Below are 22,904 nucleotides of genomic sequence, written 5' to 3'. Positions count from 1 at the left end.
TTCCTGATGTGATAATCATGCTTAATTGGAAAAAAGAAAATAAGTTTTTCAAGAAGTCTGCACACCACTGGCAGTGTCAATAAGGAATAAAATGAGTTGCATATCAAATTAAGTGCCTTTGATCATTTCTACACCCAAGAGGTAGCCTATGTGAATTGTATCTATCAATCTATCTATCTATCTATCTATCTATCTATCTAAAATATGTGTAAATGTGTTTACTATCCACATATATTCAATGATTTACACATGATTTTGCATTAGCCTACTTAATCATGACCTGCATGACATGTTGGCATTTCAATGAATGTTCAGTATTGTTTGTAATTTGTAACATTACTGATCATTATTATAAAATGATCAGACACGAATTAAGAGTATAAATGTTTTAGATGTATTCCTTTATGAACTATTTGACCCTGTGTGTGTGTGTTTAAAATGTCAACTAGTCATGTAACATTATCCTGTATCAGCGATCTGAGGCAAAGGTCAAATAGCATCAATCCAAGAATAGGATATGATGGTCTATGGTGGTTGGGTAAGGATGGATTAGTAGTCTTCTATGTATTGGTCTCTTCCTAACTACTGCATGTAGCGTAAGGTACATACATAAATGAATACAAATATAGCATATGTTCTCTAGGGTTTATTACGTATTAGTTAGATATTAAGCTGCTGCCACTTTAAGAATGTACCGGAAACGAATGCTCATAACTCGTGTTAATGTCTGTGGCCGCGCACACGCAAGTGACAGGTTTATTTTTGTGTAGAAGTAGACTTTCGAAGTGTGCGATGATATCCCTGTATTTAGTAAGACCACTTCGCAGCTGTAGCAGCGTCTGGCGACATCGAGCATTATCAGAATTAGTTTGTAAATTCGCAGTTGGGAACTGTCAAACATCACGTCTATGGTTTTCCACCATATCCCACGGCCTCGTCAGAAATATGGACGAAATACTGCGAAAGACTGTTGCACCTTTACCCTCATATGAGACCAGAGACAAGTTCCCACCACCCCCGGAATCACATTCTGTGGAATTTATGAATTTCTACCGAAGTTTAGAGCCGGAACAGAGAGTAGAGTTTTTGGAAAGACTGTCAGAAGAATATGGAGTGGACCACAAAAGCGTTTCAGAGCTGGCAGCGAAACTGCTTGAGACGCAGCTAAGGGACGTAGCAACTATACTACAAGTGGAGGACCGGTTACGTTACAGTCTGACTCCCCGGTACCGACAATTACTAAGTCACATAAGTAGGATCGGGGGTGGGGTGAAGTTTTTAGTCGACTTCCGAGCAGATGTGATCCAAATAACATCGTCCAAAGCTAGCGACAGTCCACATTTGAGGGTAAATAGTGTTATGTTCATTGCTGTACGGTGGCCCTCGATAGTCATATTTGATGGCTTTCGCGTTTTGTAATAACGTAACCAACACTGGAAACCAACACTGGAAATAGTTTAATAAGTAATTAATCTCAACCAGCATTACAAATATGAGTGCAGCTCCCCTGATTCGAGTACATAAGGGAGGCTATTACAAACATGGAGACCTGTAATGTACAAGTAATTTTTAAACAGTTAATATCTGATGCATTTGAAATTGCAGCCCTGCTGTTCAAAATAGACACAACTACCTTTGGCCTACTTCTCACTGTGTGTGACCTCACAGAGACACTGGTCTTTTTATAGTTTCAATTGATATAAAAGATGTCTCTTATCCATGTAGCTTATGCTATTTGTTAAGTTCTATTCATTTTCCTCTGTTCACTGTATTGACAAATAACACATTCATTGAGGGCTTTTTTTGATTAAGATATTGCAGAGGTAGTTTTGTTCGCTCCCATATGCCAGATTACTGTAAATGTGCAACATTTGCTAACAGTCCTGACTGTATGGTGTTTATTAAGGCATGTATTTATTTGGTCCACATGGCTTTAGAGCACTGCTGAAGTTCTGCACCATCTCTGGTGGTGTTGGTTTAGAACACTGCAGTAATAGAGTGGCAGAGGCATGGGCGCAGGTATTGCTTTAGTCTGAAAATCTAATTGGTCATCAATTAAGAAGCGCTTGCTCAGCGTCACATACTGTATTTCCCCCAGGTTCTCCGCCTGCAGTTATTTTTTGGCCTCTTTATGGATTAGTAGCGACATGGAGGAGGAATCTATTAGTTTACATCCTGCTGCTCCAGCTCTTTTCCCCCGTATAATATCTCTGTTCATCCCCCTCGGAGAGCACGTATTTGGGCACCTGTCGCCCCCATGCCCCTCAGACCTAATATCTCGTCAGTACAGAGTGCCTGGGGCATTGCATTTCTATTTGCTTTATTGAGTTTGGTGTGACTAGATAGATTACATTTTCTATATTCAATTTTGCCATAATTGGGTATGGTTTGAAATAGGAGTCAGGCTATGCAATGAGGATGTGCATTTTGCAGTGCATGGAATGACTCGCAGTAGCCCACATGATTTTGAAAGCCTAGATAGACTAGGCCTATATGTTTTAAGTAGGGCTGTCAATCGATTAAAAAAAATAATCTAATTAATTACATGCTCTGTGATTAATTAATCTAAATTAATCGCATATATGATTTTTGCTGTGAAAGTATTTTAAATATTTAAATTCAAATCAATCATTGAATAATCAGCATTAGTGACATTAAAGTTCAAAAACTCTTTTATTATTATTTTAATAATGGCCATAATAATCTATGATATGACCTAATATGCTGAGGAAATAAATTCAAAAGTGCTTCGGGAAGAAGGTTTTTTTATCACATACATTGCAGAGTACTTTATTTTAATCAACACTTTATTTTTACCAATACCATCAAGCCGTTTTTTAAAAGTAAATGTTCCAATCAATGATCTAGGCCAGGGGTTCCCAAACGTTTCCACAACAAGGCCCCCCAAATACCACTAGGTTCTGGCCAAGGACCCCTTGATGTGCTATTAAACCTATCGACAATACTACGGCAAATTTAAAAATACATTAAGCTAATCCTAATAATTATTTTAGCCACAAGCACTTTGTGATGGAGCATACAGTGTGTAAAATTACATTTGGGGCTTTCTGCTATATAAGAGCTATCACTCTACTATTATTCCCAGTCATTATCATGGAAAATAATGTTCAGATATGCGACAAATTATTATAATGGCATTGTATAACAACCCTCATAGTAATGGGCATATTTACATTTTTTAAAATGTATTTATTTGTTGCTTTTATTTTTCTTTCCAACTTGCTGAGGCCCCCCTGGCACCCCCTTGCGGCCCCCACTTTGAAAACCACTGATCTAGGCAGCACATTTTCTTCTCTCTCCTTCATTTTACAATCTAATGGTTACTGACTACAACAGCTCGGGGTCAAAGGTCATACAGAATCGATTAATCTGCGTTATTTTTTTTTAATCAGTTATTTTTTCTCAAATAAATTAATCAGTTATTTTGACAGCCCTAGTTTTAAGACATTCAAATATTTTATTTATCTTTATAAATAAGCTGTCTGGAAAAAATCTGAGTATATCTGTTTACACTCATATACCACAGGTATGCATTAATGTGTATGTGGACATTGAAGTAGGCTTGATTTGTAGTACAAGGGCTGTCTCTCACTAGTTGCTGTTCTTTTTCAAGTTAAATCTTTCAGTTTACAAATCACAGAAATCACAGAATCTTAAGTTATGTAAGTTTAAACAATACTTATATATACAATACAATATTTCTGTAGAATATTTTCAGCTGTCCTGTCTGACATAACATTCCCCATAGCTGATATTGAAGTAGATGCTGTGAGCTAAATCCCGTCTGTACTCTCAGCTCTGTAATTAGTTACTAAATATATCAGCACTGGTATAACCAATCAGGAACCATTAAAGATATAGATGCTCTTGCCTTCGTACACATAATACAGTGTTCGTAAACATACTGCAGTTGAACATAGTGGAGGGATAACGATTGTGTACAGAGTATCAGAGTTACCAAGAACTCTCTGCTAATTATGTGAATTCACTGTGCATTTAGTCAGTTTAGGACAGGGAGGGCAAAGAGATGGGACATCGGTTCATTGTCATAGAGAGCAGTCTGAACTAATGTCCTCTAAAAGTAAATTAGTACAAGGCCAAATCTATATCAACATCATTTTTTTCTCTGTTAGAAATCTGTTCTGGCGTCAGTTTTCTAATAGATGTAAGGTAGAGGGAGCCACAGCATGTTCTAAATATTGCATATATGAAACGGTTTTGCATATCTGAGATGACGGTACTCAGTGCTGCAAACTTCACACCTCAGACACACACCATATCCTCGTAGTCAGCAACAGGAGAATCAGTGTGAAAAGGCCTAATTTAAAAAAGGAATTGTGAATTTGATGGGAAGTGACACACATATATTGAAAGGAAAAGGGGTAATGTGACTGTAGTGTGATAGTACGACTGTGAGTGGCTACTGAAAAAATACGGAGGGTAAGGCCCATCTGCTTCGTTCAAGGCTGAAATAAATGCATGCCAGCCTGTCAGTTCGCGCTTCACCGTCATATTGATCCTTTAGTTTGTGGATCGATTTGTTCTTCTTTCCATTTAGCTTTTCTTCACTCTACTGCATTTTTGTGTCGTTTTTCCTCTTGTAGTGGATCTGAGGGGATGCTTAAGCTCTTTAACACATCAACTGTTCCCAGAGTCTTTGGCTTGAAAATCTGCTTGTGTCTGAAAGAGTGCACCCTGATGATTCCTGACAGTTCAGACCCTTTCTTCATACACTCAGTGTTTTAGCAAAGTTTAAGCTTTAGGTGGAGCATAGGAATTACCATGATGTAGTAGGCCATTATGAACCTGATAAGTAAGTAAGTATAAGTATCCCGTGAGGGAAATTTGGCCTCTGCATTTATCCCAATCCGTGAATTAGTGAAACACACACAGCACACAGTGAACACACAGTGAGGTGAAGCACACACTAACTCGGAGCAGTGAGCTGCCTGCTACAGCGGCGCTCAGGGGAAAAAATATGCTAGCTTGTGAGGGAGTTTTAATTGTTTTTAATTAGCCTAAAGGTAAATGGGCCTCTTCTCTGTAGGGCAGTGTTGTAAGTAGCATGACCGATTGTCAGGTGATGAAATGTCCTTCCCTGAAATGCATTCCTAGAGGGAGAAAATGAATATGTGATTTTTATTTAATTTTCAAATCTTTTTATTCTCCTCCTACCCATGCCCAAGGCTCAAAGGGGGTTGCCTGTTACACTTTAATCTACCGGTCCTTTGATTCTTTCACATGTTGATCACCTACCCCAGCCCCAAACCTCTCAGCTCAGAGACGACCCCAACGCCTGCGTCTCAAAGCTTTTGATCAGCCGTGAGAGCTGAAACGGCAGCGGCCGCCCTCGTTCCTTTGCTACGTGCGTGAGCGCCACCGAGCGAGGTGCCTCTGGCCCAGAGGCTTTTATGTGTGGACACGGTGCGTTATCTGGCGGAGGGGTTCCATTCGCTCGGTGTTGGCCAGGGCTTTGGTGTTTGCTCGCCATCATCACTGGCAAGCCTTCGGTGTTAATTTATCTGCTGCGAGTCATTATTCACCTCCTTAGCACAGAGGAGCACACACATACATATTCTTCTGTTCTTCTGCTCCTTGCTGTTTCATCATGTGTTTCAACACACACACACACACACACACACACACACACACACACACACAGGCACAGACACAGACACACTCACATAAATTCACAGAGACTCTCATCTCACACTAACTCTCACAGACTCAACATTTTAAAACAAATTTGAAAGCAGAGCAGTTTTTCTGTATATATATATATTTTTTCTCCCGCTTCGCCCTGAGGTGATGGTACCTTACGTCCGCGCCATCCCGGCAAGAAATTCAGCCGTATAAGCAAACAGCAGGAGGAGAGGAGAGAGAGAGAAAAAAATGTGTACGGGCGCAGAATTTTTAAGTGCTGTCAGTTGCCCTGAAGTTTAACACGAGGCGTGGGATCCAGTCGTAGCAATGCATCAGCGTTACATTAGGTGAATTACAGGGGATTAATCGGTTCCAGCGGTGGGGAAATGATTTATGGCCGGGCTCACAGGTACATGGTGTTAGTAAGAGGGGGGCCTGTCAGGAGAGTGGGGCTGGATGCAGGAGCTGCCTGTCAAGGGGAGCAGGGGAACCAGAAGACCCAGCGCTGGGCTGGACTGGGCCGGGCCGTGTGGTGTTGTGTGGGGCTGGGGCGTATTGTGTTGTGTTGTGCGGGGCTGGGCCATGTTGTGTTGTGTTGTGCTGGGCTGGGCTTGGCTGAGAGCCAGCCGTGGGGGATTTGGAGTTGAGTTGGGCTCTTGACGACAGGTCGACGTGTCCTTGCTGGGTGAGGCAAGCTAGTTTAACAGCTCCACAAAAAAGAAGGAAAGGAGCACTGGAACAAACTTCCTCAGTGTGTGTGTGTGTGTGTGAGTGTGTGTGTGTGTGTGTGTGTGTGTGTGTGTGTGTGTGTGTTTATTTTTAGTATGTGTGTGTATGGTGTATGTTATATAGCTGGTTCTCCAAAGCGAGAGCACGTCTGCCTCGCTTGTTTGTTTGGTCTGGGTGCTCTGTGTTTATGAGGGCAGTGTGTGTCAGGCTGGGTGGTGCGATGTGTTTTTGAAATGGCACTGCGCTTATTGCTGTAGTCTACAGCCTTCAGGTGGAGGAGGACGCTCTGCCTCAGCACTGATTAAATCAGCTAGCAAATAAACACACACACACACACACACACACAGACATATGCATATGTGTGCGCACCGCACACACCTAGAAGCAAGCACACATTCACACATGAGAGCAGGCGCTTACCTGTTGTACAGAGATCAGACATAATTGCACACACTCCACATCAAAAAGAACACACACACACACACACACACACACACACACACACACCACTCAGAGGAGCCCAACTACACACCTGCATCCAGAAATGCCGACAAAACACCTACACAAAATGGCAAGGAACTGGAAAGCAATAAGAGGCTTATAAGGCATTAAAATGCCACTCACCGATAGCAGAGAGCGCAATATTTGGTGGGAGTGTAAATAAATAAATAAATGGACAAATAAAGCCTTGCCCAAACACTCGCCTATAAATAATCCGTCCTCCTTAAGAGGACTGTTTACCTTCCCTTAGTCCTGCTTTAGGTCTGAAATGATTAAATGAAGTGGCACATTCTCTAATAAGATAAAAGCTGTGCTTGTGGGCTGGCCACCAATTGAAGTGTTTTATCCTGTGCTGTTTTATGTGCCTTTCAGTCATTCTTTTGGTTCTGCATTTGTTGTAGTTGCTGCTGCTGAAAGAACATAGCGTGTGTTATTTGGTTTGTTTGTTTGTTCTTGATGTCTCTTGTGTGGGTGTCGCCCCCTGCAGGACTTGAATGGCGCACTGAAGGGGCTTCTGTCAGAGTGGTTCTCCGTCGGACTCCTGAAGCTGGAGAGGATCACGTGGCAGTCACCGTGTGCGCTCCTGCAGAAGATCAGCCAGTGAGGGGTCACTCTAACACACACACACACACACACACACACACACACACACACACACCACTATCAGACTCATCATACATGTGGTAGACATGCAGCAGGAAAAGTAGCAACTTGCACTCAAACACGTGTGTACTATATGAAGCATGAGGGCCAAACCAGCAACCTCATGCATTGGAGACAAATATGCTGTTAAGGAAACTGAAAACCCGAAATCTGCTAGTAGCTTTTGTCTTCAGGTGTGAGACACACTACACAGTGTTGTCCTCTCTTACATGAACATCACACTCTCAGCCAAGATCCAACTTGCATCCTTTCTTACACCTTTATACATGAAAAACAAACTCTAATGTGTGTGTGTGTGTGTGTGTGTGTGTGTTTGTGTGTGTGTGTGTGTGTGTGTGTTTTGTATGCTGAAGGTATGAGGCCGTGCATCCGGTGCGTAACTGGATGGACATTCAGCGCAGGGTAGGGCCTTACCGCCGCTGCTACGCCTTCACCCACGCCTCCATGCCCGGGGAGCCTCTGGTGGTGCTGCACGTGGCCCTCACGGAGGAGATCTCCAACAACATCCAGGTATCGAACCAGGGCAGGAGACCAGACCCTCCAGATAGCGACCGCATGGAAGAACACATAATTAAGACTATAATGGCTAAATCTATATAATCTATATGTACATATATATAAATCGGCCAAAATGTTTTCCAACCACTTCTGGTCTGTATCAGGGCCATTAGAAAATGTTTCGAAAAAAACCCATCCCGGCACCTTTTCCCTTTCTCTGCTCATCCTCTCACCATTCCTCCCCATTCATTTACTTTATTTAAGTGTCTGTGTTCAAAATTCGTTCTCGAACTTACCAAGACTACTTAAGTTAGCGGTGAGAGAAACTTGAACTATTATGCAATATTAGACTACTTCCTTTTGAGTGGACTTACAGAATACAAAATGTTTTATTGCAGTACAAGGATACAAGGAAGTTTATTGTCACATGCATATAGTTACTGGAAGTAAGAAATGCAGTGAAATTATGTCTGGTGTCAGCCTATTTGTGCAAAGTGGGGGGGGGGTAAAAGTGCAGTACAAGAGGGGTTTAGTGGATTAATTGGCAAGGGCTGCATAAGAAAGGTGAGGGAGGATTGAATTGGGGAGGGGGGCCACCAACAAGGAGCACCCAAGAGCAACAGGGGCAAGGAAAACTCCCTTACCAAGGAAGAAACCTTGGGCAGATCCACGGCTCAAGGGGCTAACCCAACTGCCAGGGTCTTGGTGTGTGTGTGGGGGATGACAGGAGATGTGATAGTGTGCTGTGTATGTGGGGAGAGGGCAGTGTGCAATATGTGTGTTGGAGAAGCTTCCTCATGAGACAATGTGCTGTGTATTGGGGCAACAGTGTGCTGTAAGTATGTTGGGGATGTGTGTTGGAGAAGCTTCCTGATGAAATAATGTGCTGTGTATGTAGGGGAGAGGGGGGGGCAGTGTACTGCAAGTATGGTGAAGGGACTTACTATTGCAAGCAGAGTACTGTATGTATGATGTATGTGAGTGATGAAGATGTGTGTGTGGGGCAAACAGTGTGCTGTAAGTATGTTGGGGATGTGTTGGAGAAGCTTCCTGATGAAATAATGTGCTGTATGTAGGGAGGGGGCAGTGTACTGCAAGTATACAAGCCCTGCTGCGCCACTTTACTATCATTAGGTGCTAAGGACTTTTTTTGTGGCTCACAGCATTGACAAGACATGTAAGCACATGAAAAGAAATCCCCTTTGAGAGTTGTTATTCCGTGTGGAGGATGTGTTCAGCTGCCTGCAAGGAAGACGCCTCAAGCTGCTGAGGATTTCAGCGCAGTGTACCCAGTGCCAATTGCCATGTCCTCTAGGACAAGACTGTGAATGATTTCTGCTTCCATTTCCATTTCCAATCAGTTGTAGAAAGTTTTTTTGATTCTGTCCTTCCTCCTTTCTGCTTTCTCTTCCTCCTTCCTTCCTTTTTCCTGCTCCTCTTGTGGCATCACCACATAAGTTTATGATTGTATTTATTTTGTATGCATGGGAATTATGAAATGTCTACTAGCTTAATTCTTATGCATTACCTGGATCTCTGTAGCGCACCACTGTGACGGTCATTTAAACTGATCAACGTGACTTTGTTTATGTGGTTGGGCTAGATCAGCTGACGAGGACGACCTGTCAAACCCCGCCAGCTGACTAGGAATGTTTTGTCAGGAGAATGACGCTACCAATTTGAAGAGAATAAAATGCGAGGAAGTGCGCCAACCAGGAGCTTGAAATTTTACGCAGGGAGCCTACGAGACCTGTTACAATTAGGCTTACGCTGAAGAAAGTTTATCGGACATTGCTTCCTTACTTACGGTAATTCGGTCTGTTCAAAGAGAATCCAACCTCCTTCGTGGGTGGATAAAAACATCCAATACCGTGAGAAGGATCCTTTTTTGTTTTCTATCGCCAGTTAATTTTCTACTTTTTCCTTTGGGCTTCAACGCTGTGGATTACTTTGTTTCCCTTTTTCCTTGGATTATCAAGACTGTTTCGCTCCTGTCGTGGTGCTTTGCTGTGGAGTTTGAGAGACTTTGAGACCGTATGGGATGGCGCCATGGCTCGGCGCCAAGATAGACATTTAAACCGCAGCACAATTTGCTAGATGTTGTGCGATTAATACTGTTTGTTGGTGTATATGTGATATCGTGTGTCTGGGAAATATATGTCACCTTAAGATCTATTGCAATCCCTGTGTCTTCCTGAATTAATTGAAAAGAAGCAAATTCATTAGTTGTAACTCAGTCCATGAATCCCGTGATATTTTGTTAACAATCTAAAACTCACAAGCAGATTGTTACACTCTTCTCTTACACTCCTCCTCTACCTCCCCCTCTTCCTCCTCTTCCTCAGTCTATAGTGCGAGATTTGGCCACGGTGGATGCGGAGGAGGACGCGAGTAAGATCCATGCCGCCATCTTCTACTCCATCTCCTCCACCCAGCCTGGCCTGCAGGGCGTGGAGCTGGGCAACTACCTCATCAAGAGGGTGGTGCGCGAGCTACAGGTGAGGGGGCTAAGAATCCAGCACTGCTGCCACTGCACACCTACTTGCAATACACCAACTCACACAGTGACATTACACCGTGATACCGTTGAAATACACATACACTCTACTCTCTCCTTCTGTGCAATACACCAACTCACACATTGGAGACAGTGATGGAGCTGTGGGGGCATGACCACATGAGAAACAAATTGACCCAGTGTTGCGGGTCCCTGTCACATCCCACTCCCTGAACTTTTTACATATTTGCACCGTAATACACACACTCTGCCTCCCTCCCTCTTTCTCATTTTTTTATTTATTTGTTCATCTTTCTCTCTTCATCTGTGTCTCTTTGGTGTATTTTTATTCCCCCCACCCTCCCGCCTGTCTGTCTTTGACTCACCCTCTCAGCCTCTCCGCACAGACAACTCCAAGGTGATGGAGGTGATTGTTACGTCCCAGTCCAGTGATGTCCAGTGATGCTAAGAAGCCCTAAGTGTTTTGCGTGTGTGTGCGTGTGTGTGCGTGTGTGCGTGTGTGTGCGCGCGTGTGCCTGTGTGTGTGTGTGTGTGTATTAGTAAGAGAGAGAGACAGGAAAGGAAAGAAAAAGAATAGAACTCATTGCCCTTAACAGACCCCTACCATCATTACCATCACAAAAGCTCCAGGGATGTCCAGCTGCTGCTTGTGTGTGTGTGTGTGTTGTGTGTGTGTGTGTGTGTGTGTGTGTGTGTGTGTGTGTGTTTGGGCCTGTCTCAGTGTCCTCAGGGCCCTTGTACACAGCCAACGCAGAAGCTGATCTGCCACTCGCCTGTGCTGGCTAGCGGGTAAGAGAACAGGGGTGCACACTCACTCACCCACTCAGGCCAGAAGGCCTTCAGCCCACCAGCACTTCCTTCTCTCGCTCTCTCTTTCTCTCTTTATCTCTGTCTTTCCTCTCCTCCCCCGTCTCCCTTCATTTCAGTCTATTGCCAGAGAGTGCACCAAAACTGGCTCTCAAGCCAGCTCTCTCCACACTGATTTTTCCTCAACAGCCAAAGGTCTGCAGGGTCTTTTCCTGGGCGGATATTTTAACTGTATCCCCACCGGCCTTTCCTGGCCTTGTTAAGTTTGCAAATGCTAGTTTTGTCGGGTAATGCTTAGTGATGGGAATTCTGTTAGCCCCAAATTGTGTGTGTGTGTGTGTGCTGTTGAGCAGCGGCCAGCTGGTGTTATCTGCTCTAGAGTTTGTTTTATCCCGTTGTCGATCATGCAAGGGTCTGCTCAATCCACCTGCTTTTCTTAGCTGACCTTCTCCAACTCCCCCAGTAGCATTTCCTTATGTGCACTCAGCCCCTCTTCAGAGTGGTGTGCAAACACGGCTCTGGTGCTGAGCTCAACGCTGGCTGAGCTGGGTGGATCCTGAGGGAATGGTATAGAATAAATGGGCCCTTTCTTTCAGTCTTTATTTTGTTCTTTCTTTCATTCTTTCTTCCTTTCTTCATGTTGTTCTTTAAAAAGATCAGTAAGCGGTTGTATTTTGGTGTTCCTGATGTTTAGCATGTAAGCCCAATGTTTACTCTTAATTTTGAGAGACAGCTCCGGTTATCACAAATGGAAGAGTGTATGTGTGTGTGTGTGTCTGTGTGTGTGTGTGTGTGGCCCCCATGTGTGGCGGTGTATCTCTTGTAGCCCTAGGTATGTTTTTCTGTGTGTGTGTGTGATGCGTGTTGTTGTGGGGACGGATGCACCTGACTTGTATATGTGAAGAGATTTGCGTCTCTAATATTTGCAATGCACTGATATACACTTGATGTTCAGATTTTTATGTCAGTTAGACAGATTTGATCATATGTCATTATTGAATAATTTATTTTCTCTTTATCTTAAGAATTGTTTGTGGCGTATGCTTTTTGGGATTGATAATCAAATCTGGAGCTATGTGCTTTGTGTAGATGTTCCCACCACTCATCAGGGTGTCTATACTTGTTGGATGACTCCAATGACAGTGAGTCTGTATGTTTGTGAGTATGTGTGTTTATGTGTCTGTGTGTGTGTGTGTGTGTGTAAGTGATGGGGACAAAAAAATGGAATGCTGGGAGGCGTTGTGAAGATGACAAATACAGAAAGAGAGTGAGTAAAGGAGAGGGATAATGTGGGAAGAGAGAAATGAAATGATGAAATTGCAGCTGTCACCTCCAATCTTATTGTGAGAGAAGAGCAGAGGGGCATTATTAGTGAGTGAGTGAGCGAGAGAGAGAGAGAGAGAGAGAGAGAGAGAGAGAGCGCAAGGCGTCTGGGGGACACAGAAAGTGGTTTGAGGGGAAAAAAAAGCTGCTGTGTTGGAGAGCTGTGCTTCCACTTATGAAATGAAATCCTAATAAAGAGAAAAGAAAAGCACAACAGAAGAGCTCACTCTCAGGGGCATGGAGGACTCCCTCTCTGATGGACGCCATTCAGGGATCAGGCACAGGCTGGCTTCTGTCATGAAGGCAAACTCACTGTCCTCACTGCTGATTGGTCTCTCTCTCTCTCTCTCTCTCTCTCTCTGTCTCTTTTCCCCAAGATCAGCACTTTGATTCTGGATTGATACTAGTGCTCCATGTCGCCCTTGATATAAAATCCACAAGAGTAGAGAGAGTCGACTGATGTTGGGTGTGCTGTGGGGGAGTCAGTCATCAGGGCTTATGAGTGGATGGACACTGGGGTTTGCAGTGGAAAAATAGCTGTATTCAAATAGCCTACTTTTGCAGATGCTTTATCCTGTATCAAGTCTGTGGTGATGTTTACATTAATTTCCCTCTAGAGTAGGGCCCGAAGGATGCCTAATAATGCCCATTTCTGTTCATGTTTACAGAGTAGTTGTGGCTACTATAATCATATATGGAAATGTAATATTTTAAGGGTGAACATAATATCTGACTGTTGTTTTAGCTTGTTGTTGGTCATATCCGGTAAAAGTCTCCCATTGTGTTTCCTATACTGACGTGTGTTTTTATCGGTCAGACAAACCAAGTGTATCCCATTCCGAGTGATGTTTGTAGGCTGGAAAGGTGATGAGAAGTGAGCCCCCTCTGCTCTAAAGTTCAGCACCATCCCTCAGCGGACAGCCACTGGAGATAGTGTGATGTTCAAGGTCACAGAGTGCAAGTGGAGTCAGTAGAGTGTGAAAAAGACGTGAGTGTGTGTGTGTGTGTGTGTGTGTGTGTGTGTGTGTGTGTGTGTGTGTGTGCTTGGGGACGGGCGGAGCGAGAGAAGGAAAGGGTGAAGGTGACACACCGAGGGACCACAGCAGTGATGGATGGATGAGAGGAAAGAGGAATGAGTGAAGAAGTGAAAAAAAGGTCACGCTGTGATTTAAGAGGAAGGAGGAGGGTCCGCTTGTCTTTCAGCATTAAACTCAAGGGGGCTTTTTAGTCTTCTTCTCCCTTCCCTCCCTCCCTCCCTCTTTCTCTCTCTCTCCATCCCCCTCTCTCTCTCCTGTCTCTCAGCTCCACGACTTGTGCTAAGCCTGCTGACCAAGGCCTTACAGTAAATTGAACTGATGAATGAGAAGCGTCCTTCTGACATGGCTATCCTCAGATCCCCCTCTCAGCCTGTCAGAGAGAGAGAGAGAGAGAGAGAGAGAGAGAATGATGGAGTGCTGGGGCATGAAAGTTGGACTAAGCCCCTCCGGACACGTCTGGTTTGTTGGGGGGGGCCGAGAGAAGGCTTTTCCTCTGATGCCTGTCCAGAGCCGTCCAGCTCGCCTTGCTCAGAACAAAGCAACGTGGACGGCCTCACGTCCACCATTAGCCAGCGCTGATGAGGGGAATACAAGTGGGCTCTACTCCAGACGCTGAGAGAGCAAGGGGGTTACTGTAAGAAATCAAGAAAGAAGAAAGGGAGCAGAAGAGAAGGGGTGGCATAAGGAGAGAGAGTGAGAAAGAGAGAGAAATGGAGGAAAAGAGGGAGGGGGGGGGAGCAGAGGGCCAGGAAGGCGTAGAAAGGGACATGTTCAAGAAGTTGAGAGTGGGGTGGTGGAAGAATGAATCAGAAAATGTGTCAGGAAAAGAATATGGAAGCAGAAGATGTTATCTTTCTGTGAAGCAGTGGTATATTATCTGCACGGTTTCATGGATGCAGGATGGATCCATGGAGGATTTGTGGATTTTTTTATTATTATTATTTAGCTGTTTCTCTGGGTTACTGCAGAAGTGGAAAAACACACACCCTCAGGGCTCTAATGAGAGCTTGTGTGTATGTTTGTGTGTGTGTGCGCACTCTCATCTTTCTGTGTGTGTGTGTGTGTTGTGCACCTGCTCCTCTCCGTCTCTGACTCATTTCCAGCCTGATCTTCTAGTCCTCTAGTCATCCATTTCTCTCTCTGTTAGCTCCTTTTCTCCCATGCCATTCCTTTTAAACAGTCAATGTTTAACACACACCACACACACACACACACATTTCTGGTGTCCTCAAGGTTCCTCACCAAGCACATTTGTTGTGAAGGCCACTCTTTCGTTCTCTCACTCTTTCTTTCTCTCTCTCTCTTTGGCTCCCTCTCTCCCTATCTCCATCTTTATCTCTCCAACCCTCCATCTCGGTATCCATCTCTCTTTCTTCCTCTCTCACCCCTCTTCACTCCATCTCTCCCCGTCCTTATATCCCTATCGGCTCACTCCTCTCTCTCTCTCTCTCTCTCTCTGTCTCTCCATGCTTATATCTCCATTGGTTCACTCCTCTCTCTCTCTCTCTCTCTCTCTCTCTCTCAGAGTGAGTTCCCACACATGTCCCAGTTCTCCAGTCTGTCTCCCATCCCGGGCTTCACGTCCTGGCTGCAGGGCACGCTGGGTCCCAGCCGTAAGGTGGAGGGCCGAGGCGGCGCCGGCGTCACCGAGCTGCTGTCGGAGTGTGAGTGGCGCGAGGTGGAGGAGGTGGCCGGCGTGGGTCCCGGACCCCCCGCGATGGAGGCCCTGCGTCGGCTGCTGGCGACCGGCGACTGGTCGCGCTCGGAGCGGCTGACCCGCGCCCTGGAGCCGGCGCTGATGCGACTCTGCGCCTGGTACCTGTACGGCGAGAAGCGTCGCGGCTACGCCATCAACCCTGTGGCCAACTTCCACCTGCAGAATGGCGCCACCATGTGGCGGCTGAACTGGCAGGCCGACGCCAGCCCGCGCGGCTTAGCCAACTCCTGTGGCATCATGGTGAACTACCGCTACTTCCTGTCAGAGACAGCAGCCAACAGCGCCACCTACCTGCAGAACAAAACGGTGTCGGCCTCGGATCAGGTGCTTGCATTGGTGGCACAGTTCCAGCAGAACAGCAAACTCTGAGCAATGCTGAGAAATGCACATGCGCGCGCATGCACACACACACACACACACACACACACACACACACACACACACACACACACACACACACAGATTTGTACACCAAACACTGAGATTCGAATACATATCCATAGACACACATACACACACATACCCCAGACCCATATCACACTCCATAGACACACATATCCATACACACACAGAAAAATATGCAGACACAGAGTGTCAAACACATTCACATACAATTAATCTAATTGCACTGTTGGTTTATAGATGACGTACGCCTCTCTGAATTGTGCCATACACTGCCTCCCTCACGGGAGTGAGTGTTGACTGACGTTAGGACTGTGCCCATCTCCCCTGGGTGTTTGTGTTCTGTGATGTGAAGGCTGCTATTGCTCCGCTTCCTAACGCACTCAGTGAAACGAGGCTGCTCTGGTTTTCTTGTTTTGTTTTGTTCTTGCCTCGCACCCTAGGCAGCCTCTTCTCAAAGTAAGACACGGGATTTCAACTGCTGTCAGAGCCCCACTCACCCAGTGTATAGGATGAAGCAGACCATGCATCACATCCCATCAACCTTTGCATCCTCGTTTGCAGGATGCCAGAGGAGATAATAAGGAAAGAAAAATAATGGTAATTTATGATGATGCTTAATAACAATAAATGTTTTAATATTTATATCATATTTGTGTTAGTGCCTTGATTCAATTCCAAGTTTGTAAAGTGTGTGTATGATTATGTGTCTATGAATCTAAATGAGAGAAAGAGAGAGAAAGAGAATTTGAATTTTAAATTGTACTTTATTGTGTTGCACAACAGCACAAAAACTCAATTAATCAATGATGCCCAAAATATATTTTTTTTTTCTAAGAGCGCAACACACAAAAGTAAATAAAAAAATAAAATAAAAACAAGAACATCTACAGATGTTCAAAGTGCAACTTGTTGTCAATGATTGTACACAACACTTGTTTACAACACCACAAGAAAGAGAGAGAGATAGAGAGAGATAGAGAGAGAGTGTGTGTGTGTGCACGCATGTTTGTGCTAACCAATGGTGCCAGACAGCATTGAGGGCAGCATATAAAACAGATTGGCCTTTACCTAGCGCGGCAGCCCATTCCTTTTCTCCACAGCTCAACAAGTTAAGAAGTGCCGCTCAGCAGAACACTGCGCTGCTTGCCGCTTGATGGATATAGGCAGCCCTGCCTTAAAGTGCAGTAATAACATTTGGGAAAAGTCAAGTGAATCGAGGTAAGTGATTTTATAGGGGTCGGGACCCGAAGAGGTACATGGCATTTGCAATTGAGTTTCAAAAAGATCCATTTTCGCCCCCCTGCCAAAAACCGCCGGCTTCTCTTAAAAGCTCGTCCCTAGCGCACTATGAAGGAGAACTGCCTCCAAATGGGAGTGGGGAACTGTTTTCAGTGTATTGTTGTGTAAAATATATCAGTTCAAGTTGACTGTGAAATTGCGTTTTGAGTCTCAAAGGACACCCTCTTCCTACTTTTTTTGAGGGGGTTTATTTCCTCTCTTTTATTTTGGTTATTCCCCAGGTGCCTGGTGTCCTAGAAACTAATGAGGTGAGAAATAAAGTTAAGATGAAGTGATAAATTTATGATGTTCACCTGAGCTGAGCTGAGCAGTACTGTGCTGTGCTGTGCAGGATGTCAGGAGCCAAAGAGTGGGGGTGGAGGTGTTGGAAGAGACGCTCGCCCTTGAGAGGGGACCTGTCCCCAGCTGAGAGTGAACGCAGAGGATTGTGGGAAAATGGGATCTCACCTAGCACAGGGTTGTGCAGCTGTTAGATCATATCAGACGTTGTCGTATAGTCTCAAAACTATCAAAACATCAAAGTGTTTTAAGTCAAAGTTAAGCCCACTTTTTGTTTTCTGTGCGCATGATTATCCTCATATCAATATTTAAAAATAACATAGATGCTTCATTTATACAGACCTGACATCTATCAATAATTACAAACTTGATTTTTAAATATTATATTAATGACAAGCAGGTTTTGAAACATTAAGTTTATATCATAAAACAAAACACTGCTTACAAAAGAATGATGAGAATAAACACACACCGCAAGTGTTATAACCAAATGTATTAACTACACCTCAGAGTGATCCACAATCTGTGCAATGATGCACACCCTGGAAACACACACATGGAAACATGCACATGGTGTTTGCACCCACTGCATTTTCTTTTTCTTACACACACGCGCACATACACACACACACACACTGTGTCTGTCTGACTGGCTATATTATGCAGGAGCACCTGAAAAGGTTACTATTGTATATGCCCATCAGGCTTTGCTCTGCAGGGCTTTCATTGCAGGGTGAAATTATGTTTGTGGAGGTGGTTATTGTTCTATAGTGCACATAAACAAATAAAAACCCTACACCAGCAGTAGGCATCTCTGATAGTCACCTAGATGAAGGGAGAAGCTGCATTTAAAGCAAGACTGCACACAACAATTATTGTAAATATCAGCACAAGGTTTTTTTTCCCCTTATTTTTATCCCTTATTTAAGCAGCCCAGTCCCACAGATCAAAACCTCTTGGTATTTCTTTTTTCAAGGGAGGTCTGGAACAAATCAAAACGGCAACAATGAAAAATAAATAAATAAATAAATAAACATATTGTGTCATCTCAGTTATCTTTCAATGAAGTTCAGACTACACACAGCAGATTTCCCAACTCAGAGACAGGCTGCGGCCATTTCATGTGATCAAACAATTAGCTGCCGACCAAAGGCATGCTCTCATTTGAAAGGCCCATTTGTTAACAAGCTAATGACTGCAGGGATTTATTGGGGTACTATATCCCCATTACGGGTGTTGAATCTGCCATTAAAATGATGTTAAAGGCCTGGTGTGCTCATTCTGGGGATGGAGGAGGAATCTGATGCCCTGCGATTACCGCCCTTGTCTATGCTGTGGCATCTCGATAGAGGGCTCTAACCAGGCTCATTGTTGTCATATTTGTAGCACTTTTGCAAATGTTCATAGCGGGTGAATTCAGTTTCTGCCATTCTATGTACAAATTCATGAACACATGGGGTGTTTATATGTTTTCTTTTCATGACTAATACTGTTTTTCTCATTTTCGTGTGCCATTTTATTATTGTTAAAAAGAAAACATATAAACATATTACCCTATGTGTTTAATGAATTTGTAGATGATGAGATGGCAGGATTTCACACACACACACACACACATATGGAGAGAGAGAGAGATGGAGAGGATGTCCGGACAGAGAGAGAATGTTTGTGTGTGTGTGTGTGTGTATTCAGCAAGTTTTTTTATATAACTGATTGATTAACTGTTAACTGATGCATTTAATATTTGGGATTTTGGTTTCAGAGTTTTGCATACAGTAGATTGTTTTTTTTAAGCAGCATTCTTGAGGCAGGAATTGTACTTAAATTAAACTCATTCCATTGACACTTTAAATCTACACACAAAGACCTGTTGGAAACTGAGAGAATAGAATTAAAATACCCTCATGAATTTTGACAATATGTCATTGAGCGAAAGAAGAGCTGGTAAATTTCCTGTGAAGAGGAGTGGTTTTAGAAAGGAAGAAAAAAAGAAAAAGGTTGAAAATGAATTCAAAATTCTCAATAAGGCTGTAGAATAGTCCACGAGAGAGACATCACGCACCCAGGGAGAAGAATAGGAGGTGCTTTTCTTTCACTCTAGGTGCATTGTGTCAGATTGAAATGTCTGGATGGGTCTGAATAGGACACACACACACACACACACACACACACACACACACAAGGGAAAATGCAGCAGCAGCCGGAGACGGCACTGATGGTTTTCAGAGGCAATTGCCGGGCTCACACTCATTCCGCTCTTTGCACGAGCTGCTAATCATACCATTATGAAAAATGTCAGCCCTAATTCACCTGCCTGTGGTAACTGGCGTGTTAGCGGAGGTGGGTGGCAGGTTCTGTGAATTTCCACTCTCAAGCATCGAATAGGAACTGAGCGTACAGAACCAGTGGAAGAAACAGACACAGACTGAGACCTGCTGTAATTTAGTCTGTGGAAATCAGAATCATAATCTGCCTGTTAAGCATTATTTACGGTCTGGCCTTGCAGAGCAAGTTCACAGGTGTTAGCCTTTTGCTAGTTTAGACTTGTTTTCTGTTTTCTTGTTCTCTGTTAGCCACGTGCAGTGGACCACAGTAACTGTGGGGCATTGGGAAGAGGAGGAAGCCTAAGCTCCAGGAACCCTGAGGTCTAAGGCATCTTAATCCTCCCACAGAGTGGTGCTCTTTGGGTGGTTTATTAATTAGAAGTCAATGTGAGACAACTTCCAACTCCATTAATAGTCTGCATGACAGATGTACTCTCAGCTAAAGCAGTCGTCACTGTTGCTACACTTCCCTGCTTTTCCTCCCGTGCGATATTAAACATCTTATGCAAATGACTTTGCAAAGCCGCGAGCACGGGGGCCATGTTGCATGCGATGTGACAGATGTATTTGGCAGCAGACCCAGGGCAGAGTATTGAGCTGTGTGTACACAGGCGTTTCATCAAAGTGTTTGTATTCAAAAGGGCAATATGAGTGCGGGGTGCTGGTGAAACAGACAGGCCGACGTACATATCGTTGTCAGCAGGTTTGTCTTTGTTCTGACACAGTTCACACACACCGTGGCTCCTCCTCCTGCTTGCTTCCAACACCACAACACCAAATGACACCATCTAGAAAAAAGGCAGAATCAGGCCAAATATGCAGTCAATTAGCAGACACCTTTGAGAGAAAACATGTAATTATGTTTACATATTCATAATTCCAGTGTGTTTGTGTCTGGCTGCACGTCCCAGTGGAATAGTAGGCTACAAGAGAACGGGAGTGTATGGCAATGACTATTTGTGTGTGTGTGTGTGTGTGTGTGTGTGTGTGTGTGTGAGAGTGTGTGTGAGAGAGAGAGAGGTAGAGAGGTGGAAATAAAATGGAAATCAGGGGTTTTGTGTGGAAAGAGTGATTGTTTAATTAACATGCTAAGCCTTGCGGTTTATTCTCGCGGCTCATGTTCAGTGAAATGGGCGCTTTCATTCCGTGCGCTTCGCTGTGCCATTCACTGTGTGTCATCACAGACTGAGCCCAGACCCAGCACAACCTCCCCAGAGCCGCATGGGCTGGGCTGCTACATCCATTAGAGAAAAGAGGTAAAATTACTGTCACTCACTCACTGTCTGACACACACGCACACGCGCGCACACACACACACACGCACGCACGCACGCACGCACACACATGTGTGCACGTACGCAAGCACACACATGCACGCATGCAAGCACACGCACACACACACCATTCTATTTGTCCAGCATTAAAGGGACACCAGGCAACGTTTTCGTGTTAATTACTCATCTTCGTAAGTCGGTATATGGTTAAATGACTCATTACAGGGCGAATGAAGACTGTTTCGCCCGCCCCTACTGCCTGTAGGAAGAATATCCCGCTTGCAAGTTCAGTGTATCGCCCTACCGATCCGAAGCAGGATCAGTTTACATCCTGCATCCACAGCACAGAGGCAGGCTAACAAAACGCTAGCAATTGTTGCAAACGTTTGTATAATGGCGAAGAAGCAGTGAAAAACCTTGACGGAAGATGCAAAGAAAAGGAAAAGAGCTTCAGACCGAGCGAGGGGGAGTTTCGTAGAGAAAAAGTATCAGGCTTGCCTGGTGTCCCTTTAATCAGTACAACTGAAAATGAGAATTATTCTGGGCAATATGCAAACTAGAGCATGCTGTTTTTAATCAAACCACAGAGATTATATTTTCAGACACTGTTTACTGCGAATATCTCCACTGTGACTTGGAATGAGGTACCAAGCTGAGCAGTATCAATACACAGCCAGAAGGATAAGCTGTACCGGACAAACACCTTGTCTTAACATTATGACACTGTAGGCTTTATTGTTGATAGATTTAAAAATGATACGTTTATAACACATTCATAACAACTTTATAGGCCCATATTACTGGTCATGCAATAGCTATGTGGCATTTTAACACTGCTTTAGCTATAGCAGCCTTAATTGATGTGTGCTTATACAATCTTTAAAAGAAAAAGAAAAAAGCAGTTTGAATCAGTAATTAATTAGTAATTGTTGGTAGTTTGAATTAGTAATCAATAAGATTTGATAGATGTTTCTATTACTCTGTTCGTTAAGCACTTGAATTGAAGGTTTCAGAATTTTTAATGACTGATTAATTTATTTCTTGTTTTATGAAATCTGCTGATAGGGTATAGGAGAATGTTGAAATGCCCACAAAGCTCAGGACACATTCAGGACCATGGGAGATAGGGCCTTCTGTGCTGCTGCCCCACGTCTTGTCTAGGTCCCTGACACCTTGAAGGCACCACAATCCACTGATTGTTTCAAAAAAGGTCTTAAGACATTTCTTTTTAACAAAGCTTTTGGTCCCCTTTAGATGTTTTTTAAAACCTTTTCTTTTTCTTTTTCTTTAATAAACTGCTCATCTTTTTTGTTTTTAACCTGTAGCACTTTGAGATCTATGATAAAAAGTGCATTATAAATAAAAATATTATCATTATAATTATTATTCCTTCCCATATCATGCCTCCACATGCACGTAAGTCAACATGCATTTGCCGTGAGCATTCTGGTCCAGGTTGTTTGTGTGATCTGTAATGTAAATGCTGTTCATCAGAATTCAGAATCAGAATTCTGGTGATGTTCCCCATTGTCCTGCGTCTGGCTTTTCTCAGAGGTTTGTTGACGCTCAGGGGGGAAGTACATTCCTGAAAAGGCCACAAAAGAAAGGCAGGCGATCCATCCAAACAAAACTGTTCAGTCACTCTGTTTTCTTGTCTCTTTTGTTGGAAAAAGGAAAAAACAAAGTGTCTGGATGAATATTTCAGTTTAGTTTAAGCAATGCTGAAGAACAGCAATGCAGGTCTGCAAGACCTTGAATCACATCCAAGACGTTACAGCCAGAGAAATCTCACCTGCAGCAGTGACTCTTTGTCTCAGTCAGTCCATCAATAGAGTGAGGAGACACACACAATATTTTATTTTTGGC

General features: G+C 43.8%; 1 protein-coding gene across 2 annotated transcripts; it reads left to right on the top strand.

The window, feature by feature from the left end:
- Positions 1-641: 641 nt before the first annotated feature.
- On the top strand, positions 642-18,029 carry mlycd (malonyl-CoA decarboxylase). Of its 2 annotated transcripts, XR_007195048.1 has the most exons (8): positions 642-1,347; positions 7,382-7,494; positions 7,911-8,067; positions 10,401-10,553; positions 15,266-16,459; positions 16,963-17,080; positions 17,383-17,409; positions 17,493-18,029. XR_007195048.1 is itself a non-coding variant. In XM_048257016.1 (5 exons), exons 1-5 carry the CDS (start codon positions 724-726, stop codon positions 15,824-15,826), a joined length of 1,608 nt encoding a protein of 535 aa, XP_048112973.1. In that variant the 5' UTR covers positions 642-723; the 3' UTR covers positions 15,827-16,509. The 2 variants fall into 2 exon arrangements, 1 of the variants encoding a protein (XP_048112973.1); XM_048257016.1 differs by lacking the exons at positions 16,963-17,080; positions 17,383-17,409; positions 17,493-18,029 and having other exon boundaries at positions 15,266-16,509.
- The last annotated feature ends 4,875 nt before the right edge of the window (positions 18,030-22,904 follow it).

Source organism: Alosa alosa, chromosome 11 (genome assembly GCF_017589495.1).
Source record: "Alosa alosa isolate M-15738 ecotype Scorff River chromosome 11, AALO_Geno_1.1, whole genome shotgun sequence".
Lineage (NCBI taxonomy): Eukaryota > Metazoa > Chordata > Actinopteri > Clupeiformes > Clupeidae > Alosa > Alosa alosa.
The sequence above is the reverse complement of the archived record's forward strand: the minus strand, read 5'-3'. Positions and strand labels throughout refer to the sequence as shown.

Excerpts from the sequence above, each read along its gene's own strand:
- mlycd (XM_048257016.1), top strand. The coding sequence starts at position 724 with ATGTCTGTGGCCGCGCACACGCAAGTGACAGGTTTATTTTTGTGTAGA. Across the intron at positions 8,068-10,400 it reads AGATCTCCAACAACATCCAG|TCTATAGTGCGAGATTTGGC; the intron begins GTATCGAACCAG and ends CCTCTTCCTCAG. Across the intron at positions 10,554-15,265 it reads GGGTGGTGCGCGAGCTACAG|AGTGAGTTCCCACACATGTC; the intron begins GTGAGGGGGCTA and ends TCTCTCTCTCAG.